The 14,485-nt window shown below is 38.6% G+C and overlaps 1 protein-coding gene across 3 annotated transcripts in view; it reads left to right on the forward strand.

Annotated features, from left to right (window-relative positions):
• The window catches only part of ULK4 (unc-51 like kinase 4), a 388,751-nt gene that overhangs the window by 300,475 nt on the left and 73,791 nt on the right, over positions 1-14,485 (forward strand). For all 3 annotated transcript variants that reach the window (XM_073333132.1, XM_073333131.1, XM_073333133.1), the window contains one exon: positions 10,113-10,279. In XM_073333132.1, the coding sequence (XP_073189233.1) occupies positions 10,113-10,279 (167 nt within the window). The remainder of the gene's footprint in view (positions 1-10,112; positions 10,280-14,485) is intronic.

The raw sequence follows: 14,485 nt of genomic DNA on the forward strand, positions 1-14,485 counted from the left end.
AATGGAGAACCCTGTGTAAGTCAAAAATCTTATTCTTTAAGAATGACAGTAGGAATTTTGGGTTATCGTTTTCCATCCCTCTAAATCAGATAATGAAATCTGAATTATAATTAGAACAGTTTCCATCCTAATTCTAATTTTGCTAATCTGCAAATTGATGATTCTCACACATGCAAAATCCAGCAGTTTTACCGCATTTTTCTGCTGATTTAATTGGAGAGAGTTGAACTGTGGTCTGATATTACTAAGATTTTACTTAGTAGATATTACTAAGATTCCTAAGATTACTTTTACTAAATACAACAGTACATTTATTAGTGTACTATGAAGTATTATCATAATAATTAAAACTCAGCTTTGCTTGTTAAACATAAATGAACAAAGTACATTTTATGATCCATTCTATTTTATTTTTTTAATTGTGTGCTTGCTTGCTGAACTCTGCAAATTAGCAGAATAAGCAATCTGCAGTGAGAGAATTAATGAGATTCTGCTGAACTCTTTAAACTAGAAACACTGAACTTAAAGAGAGGAAACCATGAAACATTATGTCACTATGTATAAACTGTCATTAAACTTCCACACTCCCAACTGGGGTCTGAGTCAATGCCAGCTAAGGCTCAGTTTACTCAACAGTTTACAGCTGTTCTCCCTAGAACCATCTCCCACAGTTCATGCCAATTTAACTCTAAACTAGAGATGTGATCAACCGACAGAGGTCAGATCCTGGATCCAATATTTCCCAAAGTTCAGTACTGCTTGGATTTAGGCTTTTGATTCACTGTCCACTCTACTTTTAAATAAACTCTTGAAATATACTACAAAAGAAAGAAGTTTCTTCTGATTGTTGATTAGAACTGTATACAGTTTTTTGAATGCAAATATTTAGGTTCATTTGAAAATTAAGGCTGGAAATATCACAGATGACTGGAGCATTTAATCTATAAATTTTACATAGTTACTAAAATTTTATAGAAAGGCTTCACAATAGACATTTTTAAAATTTAGATATGAAAACACACTTTTTAAATGATTCTTCCTGTGACTAAAATATTCTACTTTTAGAATTTTATTCTCTAAAATCATCCACCCTCTTTTATTGAAACAGTGTCTGATTTTGGACTAATTTGTATGAATCATACAAAGTGTCAGGGAAGAGTTTAGGAAGGAGCTTTATTTTAGGTATCTTTTTAGTAAGATTAGGTGTGTTATATTTTCCTAAGATATTTAAATACATAGAATTTCCAAATTAAAATGCACGTGTCTAATTTATGTGCACTAATCCTGATATTTGACCAAATATACGCGTGTACAAATACCCAGTTTGTGTACACATCAGGTATTCACATGCGTAAGGAGTGTGAAAATGTTTATGTTCAAATATGCATATTTCTTATTGTTATATTTTGTGTTTAATCTACTTGCCAAAACAACATAAATTAGAGTTTTACTTAATCTACTTGAGGTATCTTATTCAGCTGAAAATTGCCACTACTCTGTGTGGGGAGTAAAGAGAAGTGAAGTTCTTCATCTTCTTGCATCCTCTTCTGTGTGCTCTACAAGGGTCATGTGTGGGGTGAGCAGGCTCTGGGTCTGTTGTATTTATGCCCCCTGAATGGGTGGGTGAGGAGTAGGTTGAACCTTGTCTCCACTTCCCCAGTGCACTGGCCAGCAGAAAAGGAATTGTAATCTGCTTCTGGTCCAGGGAAATAGCAGATCACTCCGCTCACAGATCAAGGTTTGAACTAAGAAAGGAACTGCAAATCAGTCAACTCCTTCCCTGGGCCACATGCTGCCCCTTACAAGAGTCAGACATAAAAATCTCAATCTAGTCCAGATTTTACACTGGAGGAATACATGAGGCACCTTTGTGGTTTCTTTTAAAAAACTAATTATCCGTATTGTGCCTGTTCTATAAAATGATTTTATTTATTTATTTATAGAGCTTTATGGGAATTCTAAACGTCAGGTTAGTCTTCTGCAAAAGATGTAATTTTAAAATCATCTTTAACTACAAAACAATTCCAAAGAGAATGAAAATGGCATATTAGACTCAGTCATGGACCATTCCAGGAAAGCACTGCTTGTCAGAGGACCCAATATCATTTTTAGAGTCTGGTGCATAAGGAAGCACCAGAAGGTAGAAAACTGGGAAGTCCAGCTCCCCAGTGGTATCTAGCAATGGTGCCTAGCCCTGACAGCTTGTAAGTTAGCAGGTCTTAAAATGACATAGTATTTCTGACTAGTACCTTGCTTTTCCCCCCATTTCAATTTCTGTATGAATTTAGAGGCAGCTGTCTCAAGAACTGCTCCTGGAGCTAGAAACTAGTGCTGTAGTTATTACCAATCTAAATGTTGGGACCTAGCTTTCTGATGGGATAAAGCATTAAGGTTGCTTTTCAAAAGCTCTAAACGATTACCTAACTCTGCTTTCATTGGAGTCAATGGTAAAATTCTTTTTGACTTCAATGAAAGCAGAGTTGGGCCAACACACAGTGCTTTTGAAAATCCCACCCATTATCGCTAACTCTGCAAACTCATAAAATATCATTTGTAAAATCATGGTGGAATTGAAGTGAGGAGTTTATCAGGACTGTAATAAGAATATGATATTAGCACCTAGGAACTCCAGACATGGACCAGTCCCCCATTCTGCTAAGTGCTGTAAGAACACAGAATAAAAGACTACTAAAGAGTTTACAATCTAAGTATAAGACAAGAGACAGACAGACTGATGGGAGAGTATAAGGAAACAATGAGGCCTTAATAATTTAATTGTTGTCAAGATTTTTGTAGACATCATGGCAAAAGAGAGTTTTAGGAAAGGATTTGAAGGAGGTTATCTCGTGACTCACAGGACTTAGAAACATTTTAACTCGCCAGTGCAAATTTCTTCAGAACCAGAAAATGTTTCTAACAAATAGTCCTAGACCTGTGATGGAATAGAAGAAAATTTGATCCTTGTTCCCACATCTCATCTATATTACATATAAATATATTGTGGGTTGGGTTAAACTTTGTTGTTCTGGATTGAGCATAATAGTCACTTTTCATTCAACATAAATGTAAAGTGGTTGAAATAGTAGAAGTAGCATGCAAAACACAGACACATGGAAAAACTTGGGAACAAGCCCAAGAGGTTTCAAATGCAAGGAGCAGACTTTGGTTGGTGGTGGAACTCTTTCTGTCTGTGTGTGTATGAGAGAAAGGGTGAGGTGGGGGGGTGGGGGGGAGAAGCAGCCAGAAAGCCACGCAGATAGTAACAGAAATGCTGGTAATGCACCCCTGATAGAAAGAGAGAAGTTTTCATCACACAGAATACTGACTGAAAACGCAGGCTTGGAACAGCGAAGGGTTAGGGTTGTTATGGGTAGGGAACTTGCAGCTTGGGTTAGGGTTCCTATGGGTAGGGCTCCCCACCCTAGGGTTAGAGTTCCTCTGGGTGGGGCTCTTGGATCTAGGGTTAGCTTTCTTATGGGTGGGACACTTGGAACTAGGGTTAGGGTTCCTGTGGGTGGGGTTCCCCACCCTAATGGTAGGGTTCCTTTGGGTAGGGCATTTGGAGCTGGAATTAGGGTTCCTATGGGTGGGGCACTTGAAGCTAGGGTTAGGGTTCCTGGGTTAGGATTCCTATGAGTATGGCTCTCTGCCTTAGCGTTAGGGTTCCTATGGGTAGGGCACTTGGAACTAGGGTTAGGGTTCCTGTGGGTAGAGCTCCCTGCACTTGGGTTAGGGTTCCTATGTGTATGGCTTCCCGCCTTAGTATTAAGGCTCCTATGGGTAGGGCACTTGGAGCTAGGGTTAGGGTTCCTATGGGTAGAGCTCCCCACCCTAGGGTTAGGGTTCCATTGGTAGGGCTTTTCTCCCTAGGGTTAGAGTTAATATGGGTGGGCTCCCCGCCCTAGGGTTAGGATTCCTATGAGTAGGGCTTCCTGTCTTTGGGTTAGGGTTCCTATGGGTATGACTCCCCTCCCTAGGAATAAGGGTCAAATGGGTTTGGCTCTCTGCCCTAGGGTTAGGGTACCTGCTTGATTCATGGCATGTGCAGGGAAGCAGGACTGTGTGTATAATTTTTATAAATTTAATAAATTGCATCTGAAATATCTTGCTTCATCATTAGTTTCTCCTCCTGGTGGAAACAACCCACAGAGCCTCAAACTTTGGCTATCCACTCTGGTCAAACAGGGGTAACAGTATAATAATATGTGGATATGTCATAGGATAATTTGATAATTGATCATTTCTAAACAGAGATTTTTAATATAATGTGGTAATGGGTATCTACTGTAGTTTGAAAGAAATGCTATGATACTGTGTTTTATAGAATGTTATATTTCAAATAGTCTTTTTTAAAAACCACTTTGTGACCTTATCAAAATTCTTCTGTCCTCAGTCTATTTTTTAAGCTCTAATTGTAATGGAACGTTTTTCATATTGGCATGTATGTCTGATTTCTGTTTTGTATTCCTTATCTTTAAATGAAGTCACAGTTTGTGGCCGATGTTTTGCCCAATGCTCAGCACGCTTTCAGAAAATTATATAATTACATTGAATTATCTTTTTTTATTTTGTTGATTGTTTTTCATTCACTGTTTTAATGCTCTCAGTGCAGAGTTGTTGTTATTTACCTAGGGGGATTGTTTGCCAAAATCTCTTGACTGCCCATGCCATATCTGCATTAGAAAGAGTCTTTCACAGCATTAACTTTTAAGGCAGCCACTCAGAGATTATGTGCAAACCATCAAAAAAATAAGAGTGACTCATTCAGCTTGATGTGGTCCGTGGGTTTAGTGATTACCTACAAGCAGAAACAGGGTATACTCGAACATCTCCCCACATGAAAGTTTGCAGACCTCGCTTTGATAGGGACCAACTTTTATTGGATCGTTTTATTAGGTTTGTTATAATTTAGCCTATAATTTAGTGAAAAAAGGGCACAGAGAGACCACAAGTTTTGTATTGTGTAGATGTGCAGTTATGCCTGTTCATTTTCTTCATGGCGGATAGTGGGGACATCACCTGAATATGTCTCTGCACAGTATCATTTTTGTATGACGTATTCAGAACACTAGCAGAAACAAAGAGGAAATTAAATGCACAAGATTAGACTTAAATAATGCTGAGAGTCTGGCTTAAGCAGACAAAAGATGGGAAATTCAAAGTTTAGCCTGATACTTGGTCCTTAACGCAAATCATTGTGTAAAAATAATAATTAAAAAGACACAATGGCATGAGTTACAGCTGGAGTGTGTGCCTTAACAATCCCAACCCTTAACAATATTTTAAAGTAGAATTTTGTATTTAATTACCTTAGGGAAGCCAGGAAGGAGGAGAATAGGAGAAAAAAGAACTCTGTTGTGGATCAGTAAATTAAAGGGACAGTTTTCAAAGGCAGAAGTGTCAGGAACCCCGTAAGGGTTTGTGTTTTTGTTTTGTTTTTTTTTACTTGAGAGCTTACTGATTTAATTGTCCCCCATTGTGTATAGTATTTATTTTAATGTTGTACTTAAGCTTTTGAAAGTATTATTTTCAAAAGGATTATTTATAAAATCAGCTCTATATTTTGGTATGTGTAGTGTTTTTCAGATAATTATATTTGTGGTCTACAGTATTGCCAACCACAGCCTTTCAAAGTCATGAGAGAGTGGCTTAAAAAATAAGGATGTAGATACAGATATATATGGGTTCATTATTTGGCTTCAGAGTTTTGAGCCTTTAGGGTATGCTTGGTCATGTTTAGAAGCTCTGCTTTAGAATCGTAAGGACTAGCAACATTTTAAAAAAAAAAAAATAGAAAGCTGAGAGTTTCATGTGATCCCACGACTCCAGGAACTGGGGCTTTAAGAAAAACACCAAATATTGCAAACTCACAATAAAATCATGAGAGTTGGCAACATTGGGTCTATTCCCCGAATTTATATATTTTGTTACCCAAATGCATTTTTCAATGGCTCTATACAGTTATGTTTAGAGCATGTCTAGGAAAAAGCACTTTTTTTCCATAGACAGTAACTCTTGACCCTTGCACTCCATCCCATCGCTCACACCCCCACATCCTGTGAATAAGACCATGTCTATACCACAAAGTTCAGTTGATGCAAGTACACACTTGGGTGCTTTCGTCTTCACTGTTCATACTCACCACAGGTAGGCATCCTAGAGGGCCCTGCACTGGTGTCCAGCTCAATATCTTGTGGGACATTTTTGCAGTGCTTTCTGGGATACCAGTGATTCACCCAGGGGTTTCTGGGAGCTAAAGGTCAAATTTCCACCATGCCACTTTCTCCATCCCATAATTTTCATGCCGTTTTTTAAAACTCCCACAGTCATTTTTAGCCACTTTTTCATTCTCTGCCATCGCTCTAGCAGAAACATGGACCCTGCACAGCTCAATGCAGTTCTTGTGAGCGTTGTTCTTCTTAGTGCATGCGTACCATGCCTCAGGTGGCATGTGACCAGGATTTATCACCGAATTTGGTCCACTGGTTGGATCATTAGCTTCCCCAGGCAGGATAGTGTCAGGGAGTGTGATGTGAACTCTGATCCATGCCCCCCTCATGAGCGTTGCTAACACAGGATGCACAATTCTCATTTATTTACAGAACTTGAAATAGTACTACTACAACAGGGAATGCAACTAGGAAGGTGTGGAGATGTTCAAACACAGTAACTGGCTGCTGATGGACACAGCAAAAAAAAAAAAAATCCAGGTTCTTGCTGGCATTCATGGAGCAGCTCCACACATTGAATTGCCACTTCTGGACCCAAGAAACGCACACTGATGAGTAGGATCACACAGTAATGCAGGTTTGAAATGATGAGCAGTAGCTGTACAATTTTTGGATGCAAAAGGATACATTAATGGATGAACCCAGACCTTCAACACAAAGGCATCAAAATGAAAGCTGCATTGACAGGAGATTTTACACTATGCCAGATTGCTTTCAGTCAATGGGGAGTCTGTTTGGAGTTGGAAAATCCACAGTGGGAGCTGTTGTCATCCTACTGTGTAAGGTCATTAAGCATCTTTTGCTACAAAGGAATGTGGCTTTCAGTAATGTGCAGGAAACAGTGAATGGATTTGCACCAGTGGGGTTCCTGAACAGTGGTGGGGAAATTGATGACATGCTTATCCCTATTCTGGCACCAGCCCACCTTGCCACACAGTACATCAACTGAAAGGGATACTTTTCCATAGTTATGCAAGCACTAGTAGATCACTGGAGTCGCTTTACTGGTAGCAAGGTGGGCTGGTCAGGAAAGGTACGTGACACTCACATGTTTAAGAACACAGGACTTTTCAGAAAGCTGCAAGCAGGGACATTCTTCCCCAACCAGCATGTTACTACCAACGATGTGGGAATGCCAGTTGTGATTCTAAGGGACCCATCCTAGCCGTTGCTTCTCTGCTCGTGAAGTCAAACGCTTGCTATCTCAGTGGCACCAAGGAAAGATTTAGCTGCCAACTAGGCAGGTGCAGAATGACTGTTGAATGTTCTTTTGATAGACTGAAAGGTAATTGTTTACACTGTTGTAGCTGCATGTTGTGTCCGTGAGGCAAAGAGGGAAAAGCTACCACTAGGGTGGAGGGGCAAGATGGACTGGCTGTCTGCAGAATTTGAACAGCCAAACACGAGCTATTGCAAAAAATAATTGTGAAGCTATAAGGCTGAGGGAGGCCTTAAAATACCATTTTAATAGTCAGCCACAGTAGTGTATATTATATGGACATTTCAAAACCTCTCACCAACAATGTTGGCCTGCAAATTGACATTTCAAGGTATCTATCTTGGTTACTTATGTGGCCCCATTACTGTAGTGTCTGTGAACATCCTCACCTTTTAGTGCATTTGTCATTACATCACCCCTGGGAGGTACAAATAGAGAATTGGGGGATGGAGAATAACGGCCAGATTGTCAAAGGTCTTTAGAACACAGAACTAAATCTAGGTCTCCTAAATCCCAGGCTAACTCCCTAAATGCTGGACTAGGGCCTGTAGCATCCTTTGCGTGAATGGTTTGACCCTTCTGGATTTCTGTTTTGTGTGAACCCAATACCAGTGTCTCATTATGCCCACTCCACATCCCTTCCACGTTGCAGGACAGAGAGCCACTTCATTGGCCTCTTCTACAGCCGTTTAGGGTGCCTACTCATTTCCATTAGTTCTACACTAGTGCATCAAAAATGCTGCTCTTTCTTTCTTTCTTTCTTCTTTCTTTCTTTCTTTCTTTCCATTGATCCATCCAATAGTGCAGTGCATCACCATAGTAACTGAGTGCTTTTCATGTAAAATTAATAGCAATAGCGAAGGCCTTAGTGGACGTTGTGGAATCCCTGTAATTTTTTACTGTTTGTGGGTAAAACTCTGGTGTAGGGCTGTTGTTTGTTTGTTTTTAATTGTATTAATTTATTGTTTGTTGTAGTTTTTTGCAGTCAGTTTGTTTCAGAAGTTGATTGGTTAGTTGATCATGTTGTGTGTTTTTGTTGAGCTTTTATGGGTGCAACAAAATATGCTTACTTCCAAAGTATACAAAAACTTGACTGAGGAGATGTGATGTGGCCTATTTTAAAACTTTATTATAGTCATCAGTTTTCTTCTCTTTCTCTCTCAATTTTTAATATACCTAAAATGATTATGCTACTTTATAAATTCAGGTTTTTTTCTTTTCGTATGAAAGCTGTTTTAGTCATCAGCCAAATTCAGAAATCAAGGATATTTTTCTGCTTTCATAAAAAAGAATTTGGTTTCATATAATTCCTGTCATATTCAAGATAGCATCCCAAACCATTTCACTAAATAAAGAGAGAGATGTCCTTTCTGTTATGGTCACCTGCCCTGTGCAGTGCAGTGACCAAATACAATAGCTATTATGCATTCAACAATAGCTCACAAAGCCATGAGTATATAAACTTCTTCTATTAAGAGAGGAAATATTAAGAAATATTCTCTGAAGAGAGGACACAGAGATTGTCCTCTATTCTCTTTCAATGATGCTATAAAATGTTTAACTCTATCCTGGACAGCCACCAGAAAATTGGAAAAAGGACCTCAGATTAGCACCTCATATGAAGAGTCACACCTCTAACAGTACAGTATCTCCATACTAATTTACTGCAGCATTAGCACATGAACCCAAGTTTCAACCTGGATGAAATTCCATTACCACCTTAAAGATGACCCTGTTGGTAAACATAATTGTGTTCATCAGCTAGGAATAACATATCTTTCTTTATGAAACTTTAATTTAAAAGAAATTACTTTGAAAGTTGATAGATAATTAATTCAGTCACTTTTTATTTGAACGTGGCTAGGATTCTGAATTGATTTGTTTATTTTAAATTGATTAGTATGGGTGTTTGTTTTTCCTGACACATACATTGATTTATGGTTTATATGAGCCAGGTGAAGTGGTATTTTGACTAGCAACATGAAATTCCAGAGGTGCAGAAAGAAAATGTCAAAGCAAAAAAGGCATTTTCAATGAGAGTCTTATTAGTGTTAGTCAAGCAAATATTGGCAGTTTTCCAGAGTAATATTCAATGTTTCTCTTGATTATAAAAGTACAATGCTATACCAAATATATTTCACATTAAGCCTGGTATTGTTCCCTTTTACAAATCACAGCATTTTGGGGAGGAAATGGGATTAACAGTTTGCCGGGGACTTTGGGTTCCATTCTCAACTCTGCTAGTAATTCACTGTCTGACCTTAGGTAAGTCACTTAATTCTCTTAACCACTAGGAAGGGCTCTGTAAACAATAGCTGTCCATAGACTATATATTCCAGCATATTATGCATTGCTTTAAAGTAACTACTAATTGTTTATTCAGTGGATACCATATGACTTTCAAAGCATTTATAATGGTTGATTTTAACAGTTTAGGCACCAGTCTTGCAAGCTGCTCCACACAGACAGAGCTCAATTAAAATCTTATATTTTAAAATATTAATTATAAAAGTGGAGGGAGAAAAGAAGAGCATTTGATAAATATTCAGCATATGAAATTCTTACTTTCCGGTGAGCTATTATTCTTTATATACAGATACCTTCCAAACTGATATTCTTTTCTGATACCATGTGTTATTTATTTTGTTTTTCTGTCTGCTTAGGACTGGTCCATCACATCTGTAATCTCTTAATAGAAACTTCAGCTCTGTATTTAGAAGTGGATGATAAAAGCAATATCAAGACAGCTAATGGACTGTTGCTGTCCTTGCTTGACATTTTGCGTTGCATGCTGATATATACAGCAAACATCATCCGCCTAACTTTACAGGTATGGAATCTATTTTTGGGTAGAGTAAGGCCATTGTAAAAAATTTTAGCCTCTTTCCTATTATCCTCTATACTGAATTCCCCACTAAAAAAATCAATAAAATTAGTTGCTGTATTTTTTAGACATTTTGGTCCCGGGATATGAGAGTCACAAGGTAATATTTTTTATTGGACTTTTGATAGTACCTTTTGTCGTACAAAAGCAGGGGATTTCATGTAAATCAGAAAAAAAATCCTTTTCTCATGTTAATGGCCAGAGCAAAGGGGAGGGAGAGAGGGGAAATATGTAAAGTATATAGTGTTTCTTTGGTGTATTTTTCCTAAGGGATCAAATATTTTTGAAAGTGTTGTTAAAGAATAAGTGTTCCTTGACTGAGCACAATTTGAATAGTCAGTATTCATAGATTCATAGATATTAAGGTCAGAAGGGACCATTATCATCATCTAGTTTGACCTCCTGCACAATGCAGGCCACAGAATCTCACCTTCCCACTCCTGCGATAAACCTCTCACCTATGTCTGAGCTATTGAAGTCCTCAAATCATGGTTTAAAGACTTCAAGGAGCAGAGAATCCTCCAGCAAGTGACCTGTGCCCCATGCTACAGAGGAAGTGAAAAACCTCCAGGGCCTCTTCCAATCTGCCCTGGAGGAAAATTCCTTCCCGACCCCAAATATGGCGATCAGCTGAACCCTGAGCATATGGGCAAGATTCACCAGCCAGATACCGAGGAAAGAATTCTCTGTAGTAACTCAGAGCCCACCCCATCTAATATCCCATTGGGCCTATTTACCATGAATAGTTAAAGATCAATTAATTGCCAAAATCATGTTATCCCATCATACCATTTCCTCCATAAACTTATTGAGTTTAATCTTAAAACCAGCTAGGTCTTTTGCCCCCACTGCTTCCCTTGGAAGGCTATTCCAAAAGTTCATTCATCTGATGGTTAGAAACCTTCATCTAATTTCAAGTCTAAACTTCCCGATGGCCAGTTTATATCCATTTGTTCTTGTGTTCACGTTGGTACTGAGCTTAAATAATTCCTCTCCCTCTCTGGTATTTATCCCTCTGATATAGTTATAGAGAGCAATCATATCTCCCCTCAAACTTCTTTTGGTTAGGCTAAACAAGCCAAGCTCCTTGAGTCTCCTTTCATAAGACAGGTTTTCCATTCCTCGGATCATCCTAGTAGCCCGTCTCTGTACCTGTTCCAGTTTGAATTCATCCTTCTTAAACATGGGAGACCAGAACTGTAAACAGTATTCCAGGTGAGGTCTCACCAGTGCCTTGTATAACGGTACTAAAACCTCCTTATCTCTACTGGAAATACCTCGCCTAATGCATCCCAAGACCACATTAGCTTTTTTCATGGCCACATCACATTGGCGGCTCATAGTCATCCTATGATTAACCAATACTCCAAGGTCCTTCTCCTCCTCCATTACTTCTAATTGATGCATCCCCAGCTTATAACTAAATTTCTTGCTATTAATCCCTAAATGCGTGACCTTACACTTCTCACTATTAAATTTCATCCTATTACTATCACTCCAGTTTACAAGGTCATCCAGATCTTCCTGTATGATATCCCGGTCTCTCTCTAAATTGGCAATACCTCCCAGCTTTGTATCATCCGCAAACTTTATTAGCACACTCCCACGTTTTGTGCCGAGGTCAGTAATAAAAAGATTAAATAAGATTGGTCCCAAAACCGATCCCTGAGGAACTCCACTGGTAACCTCCCTCCAGCCTGACAGTTCACCTTTCAGTATGACCCACTGTAGTCTCCCTGTTAACCAATTCCTTATCCACCTTTCAATTTTCATATTGATCCCCATCTTTTCCAATTTAACTAATAATTCCCCATGTGGCACAGTATCATACACCTTACTGAAATCTAGGTAAATTAGATCCACTGCGTTTCCTTTGTCTAAAAAATCTGTTACTTTCTCAAAGAAGGAGATCAGGTTGGTTTGGCACGATCTACCTTTTGTAAAACCATGTTGTATTTTGTCCCATTTACCATTGACCTCAATATCCTTAATTACTTTCTCCTTCAAAATTTTTTCCAAGTCCTTGCATACCACAGATGTCAAACTAACAGGCCTGTAGTTACCCGGATCACTTTTTTTTCCTTTCTTAAAAATAGGAACTATGTTAGCAATTCTCCAATCACATGGTACAACTCCTGAGTTTATAGATTCGTTAAAAATTCTTGCTAATGGGCTTGCAATTTCACGTGCCAATTCCTTTAATATTCTTGGATGAAAATTATCTGGGCCCTGCCGATTTAGTCCCATTAAGCTGTTCGAGTTTCATTTCTACCTCAGATATGATAATATCTACCTCCATATCCTCATTCCCATTTGTTATGCTACCATTATCCCTAAGATCCTCATTAGCCTTATTAAAAACTGAGGCAAAGTATTTGTTTAGATATTGGGCCATGCCTAGATTATCCTTGACCTCCACTCCATCCTCAGTGTTTAGCAGTCCCATTTCTTCTTTCTTTGTTTTCTTCTTATTTATATGGCTATAGAACCTTTTACTGTTGGTTTTAATTCCCTTTGCAAGGTCCAACTCTACTTGACTTTTAGCCTGTCTCACTTTATCCCTACATGTTCTGACCTCAATAAGGTAGCTTTCCTTGCTGATCCCTCCCATCTTCCACTCCCTGTATGCTTTCTGCTTTTTCTTAATCACCTCTCTGAGACACTTGCTCATCCAGCTTGGTCTACAACTCCTGCGTATGAATTTTTTCCCCTTTCTTGGGATGCAGGCTTCCGATAGCTTCTGCAGCTTTGACTTAAAGTAATCCCAGGCCTCCTCTGCCTTTAGATCCATAAGTTCTTCAGTCCAATCCACTTCCCTAACTAATTTCCTTAATTTTTGAAAGTCAGCCCTTTTGAAATCAAAAACCCTAGTTGCAGATTTATTTTTGTTTATCCTTCCATTCAGTTTGAACTGAATTGGCTCATGATCACTTGAACCAAGATTGTCCCCTACAGCCATTTCTTCTCTTGGGTTCTCACTACTCACCAAAACCAAATCCAAAATGACATCCCCTCTAGTCGGTTCAGCAGCTACTTGATGAAGGAATTCATCAGCTATCGCATCTAGGAAAATCGGAGCCCTATTATTATTACTAGCACTCGTCCTCCAGTCTATATCTGGGAAGTTAAAGTCTCCCATGGTCACGCAGTTTCCATTAGTATTTACTTCATTAAAAACAATAAAGAGGGCTCTATCCATATCCAAATTAGATCCCGGCGGTCTATAGCACACTCCAGGCATTATCCCAGGTGAGGCTCTAGTAGTTTTCTTCCCCAATGTGATTTTTGCCCAGATGGACTCTGTCTTATCCATTCCATCGCTTCTTATTTCTTTACATTCTACCTCATCATTGATATACAGTGCTACTCCACCACCTTTGCCTTTATTTCCGTCTTTCCTAAACAGCACATACCCTTCAATACCTGTAGTCCAGTCATGACGACTATTCCACCATGTTTCTGTTATCCCTCTAATATCTGGTTTCACTTCCTGCACCAGTAGCTCTAGTTCCTCCATTTTGTTACCTAGGCTCCTCGCATTGGTGTACAAACATCTTAATTTTGTTATTAGGACTCCATATAAGCATCTAGGAGAAGAGAGGATTCATTACATAGTCTGGTAAAAAAAAAAAAAAAAAAAGAGAAATGCAACTGAAATCGATATACGTAGGTCCAAATTCTGCCCTCATTTACATGTGTCAACCATTATTGACTGAGTCTAAGGCTTAAATTCTGAAGTTTGGTAGCCAATGACTAGTTGGCAGTCTAGAGAACTTATTTTGGGTACCAGAAATCTGATTTTCTTAGTTTTCTCCAATGCTGCTACAGAAAAATCTGCCTCTGTATTTTAAAGGGCCAAGCTTCTATGTTTAGTGTTTTCAGAGGACTACTGACCATTTCCCTGTGGAATCTTATTCATCAGGCATTTTCTAAAAGTAGTAAAGCACCTGAAGTTCAAATTCCACTATATCATTCCACTTTGGAAATTCAAGTCAGGAGGGCAGGAGTGGAAGTCTTAATTTTTGAATCATCTTAATTTTCTTGTTTTGAATTGTATTTAAAATCATCTCTTATAAAATAGAGGGTGATCTTTGGAGACTTACAGTGAACTATTATACATTAAAATAAAGAAGTCATATATTTGTGTGGAGA

The sequence above is a fragment of the Lepidochelys kempii genome, chromosome 2 (assembly GCF_965140265.1).
Source record: "Lepidochelys kempii isolate rLepKem1 chromosome 2, rLepKem1.hap2, whole genome shotgun sequence".
Taxonomy (NCBI): Eukaryota; Metazoa; Chordata; order Testudines; family Cheloniidae; genus Lepidochelys; species Lepidochelys kempii.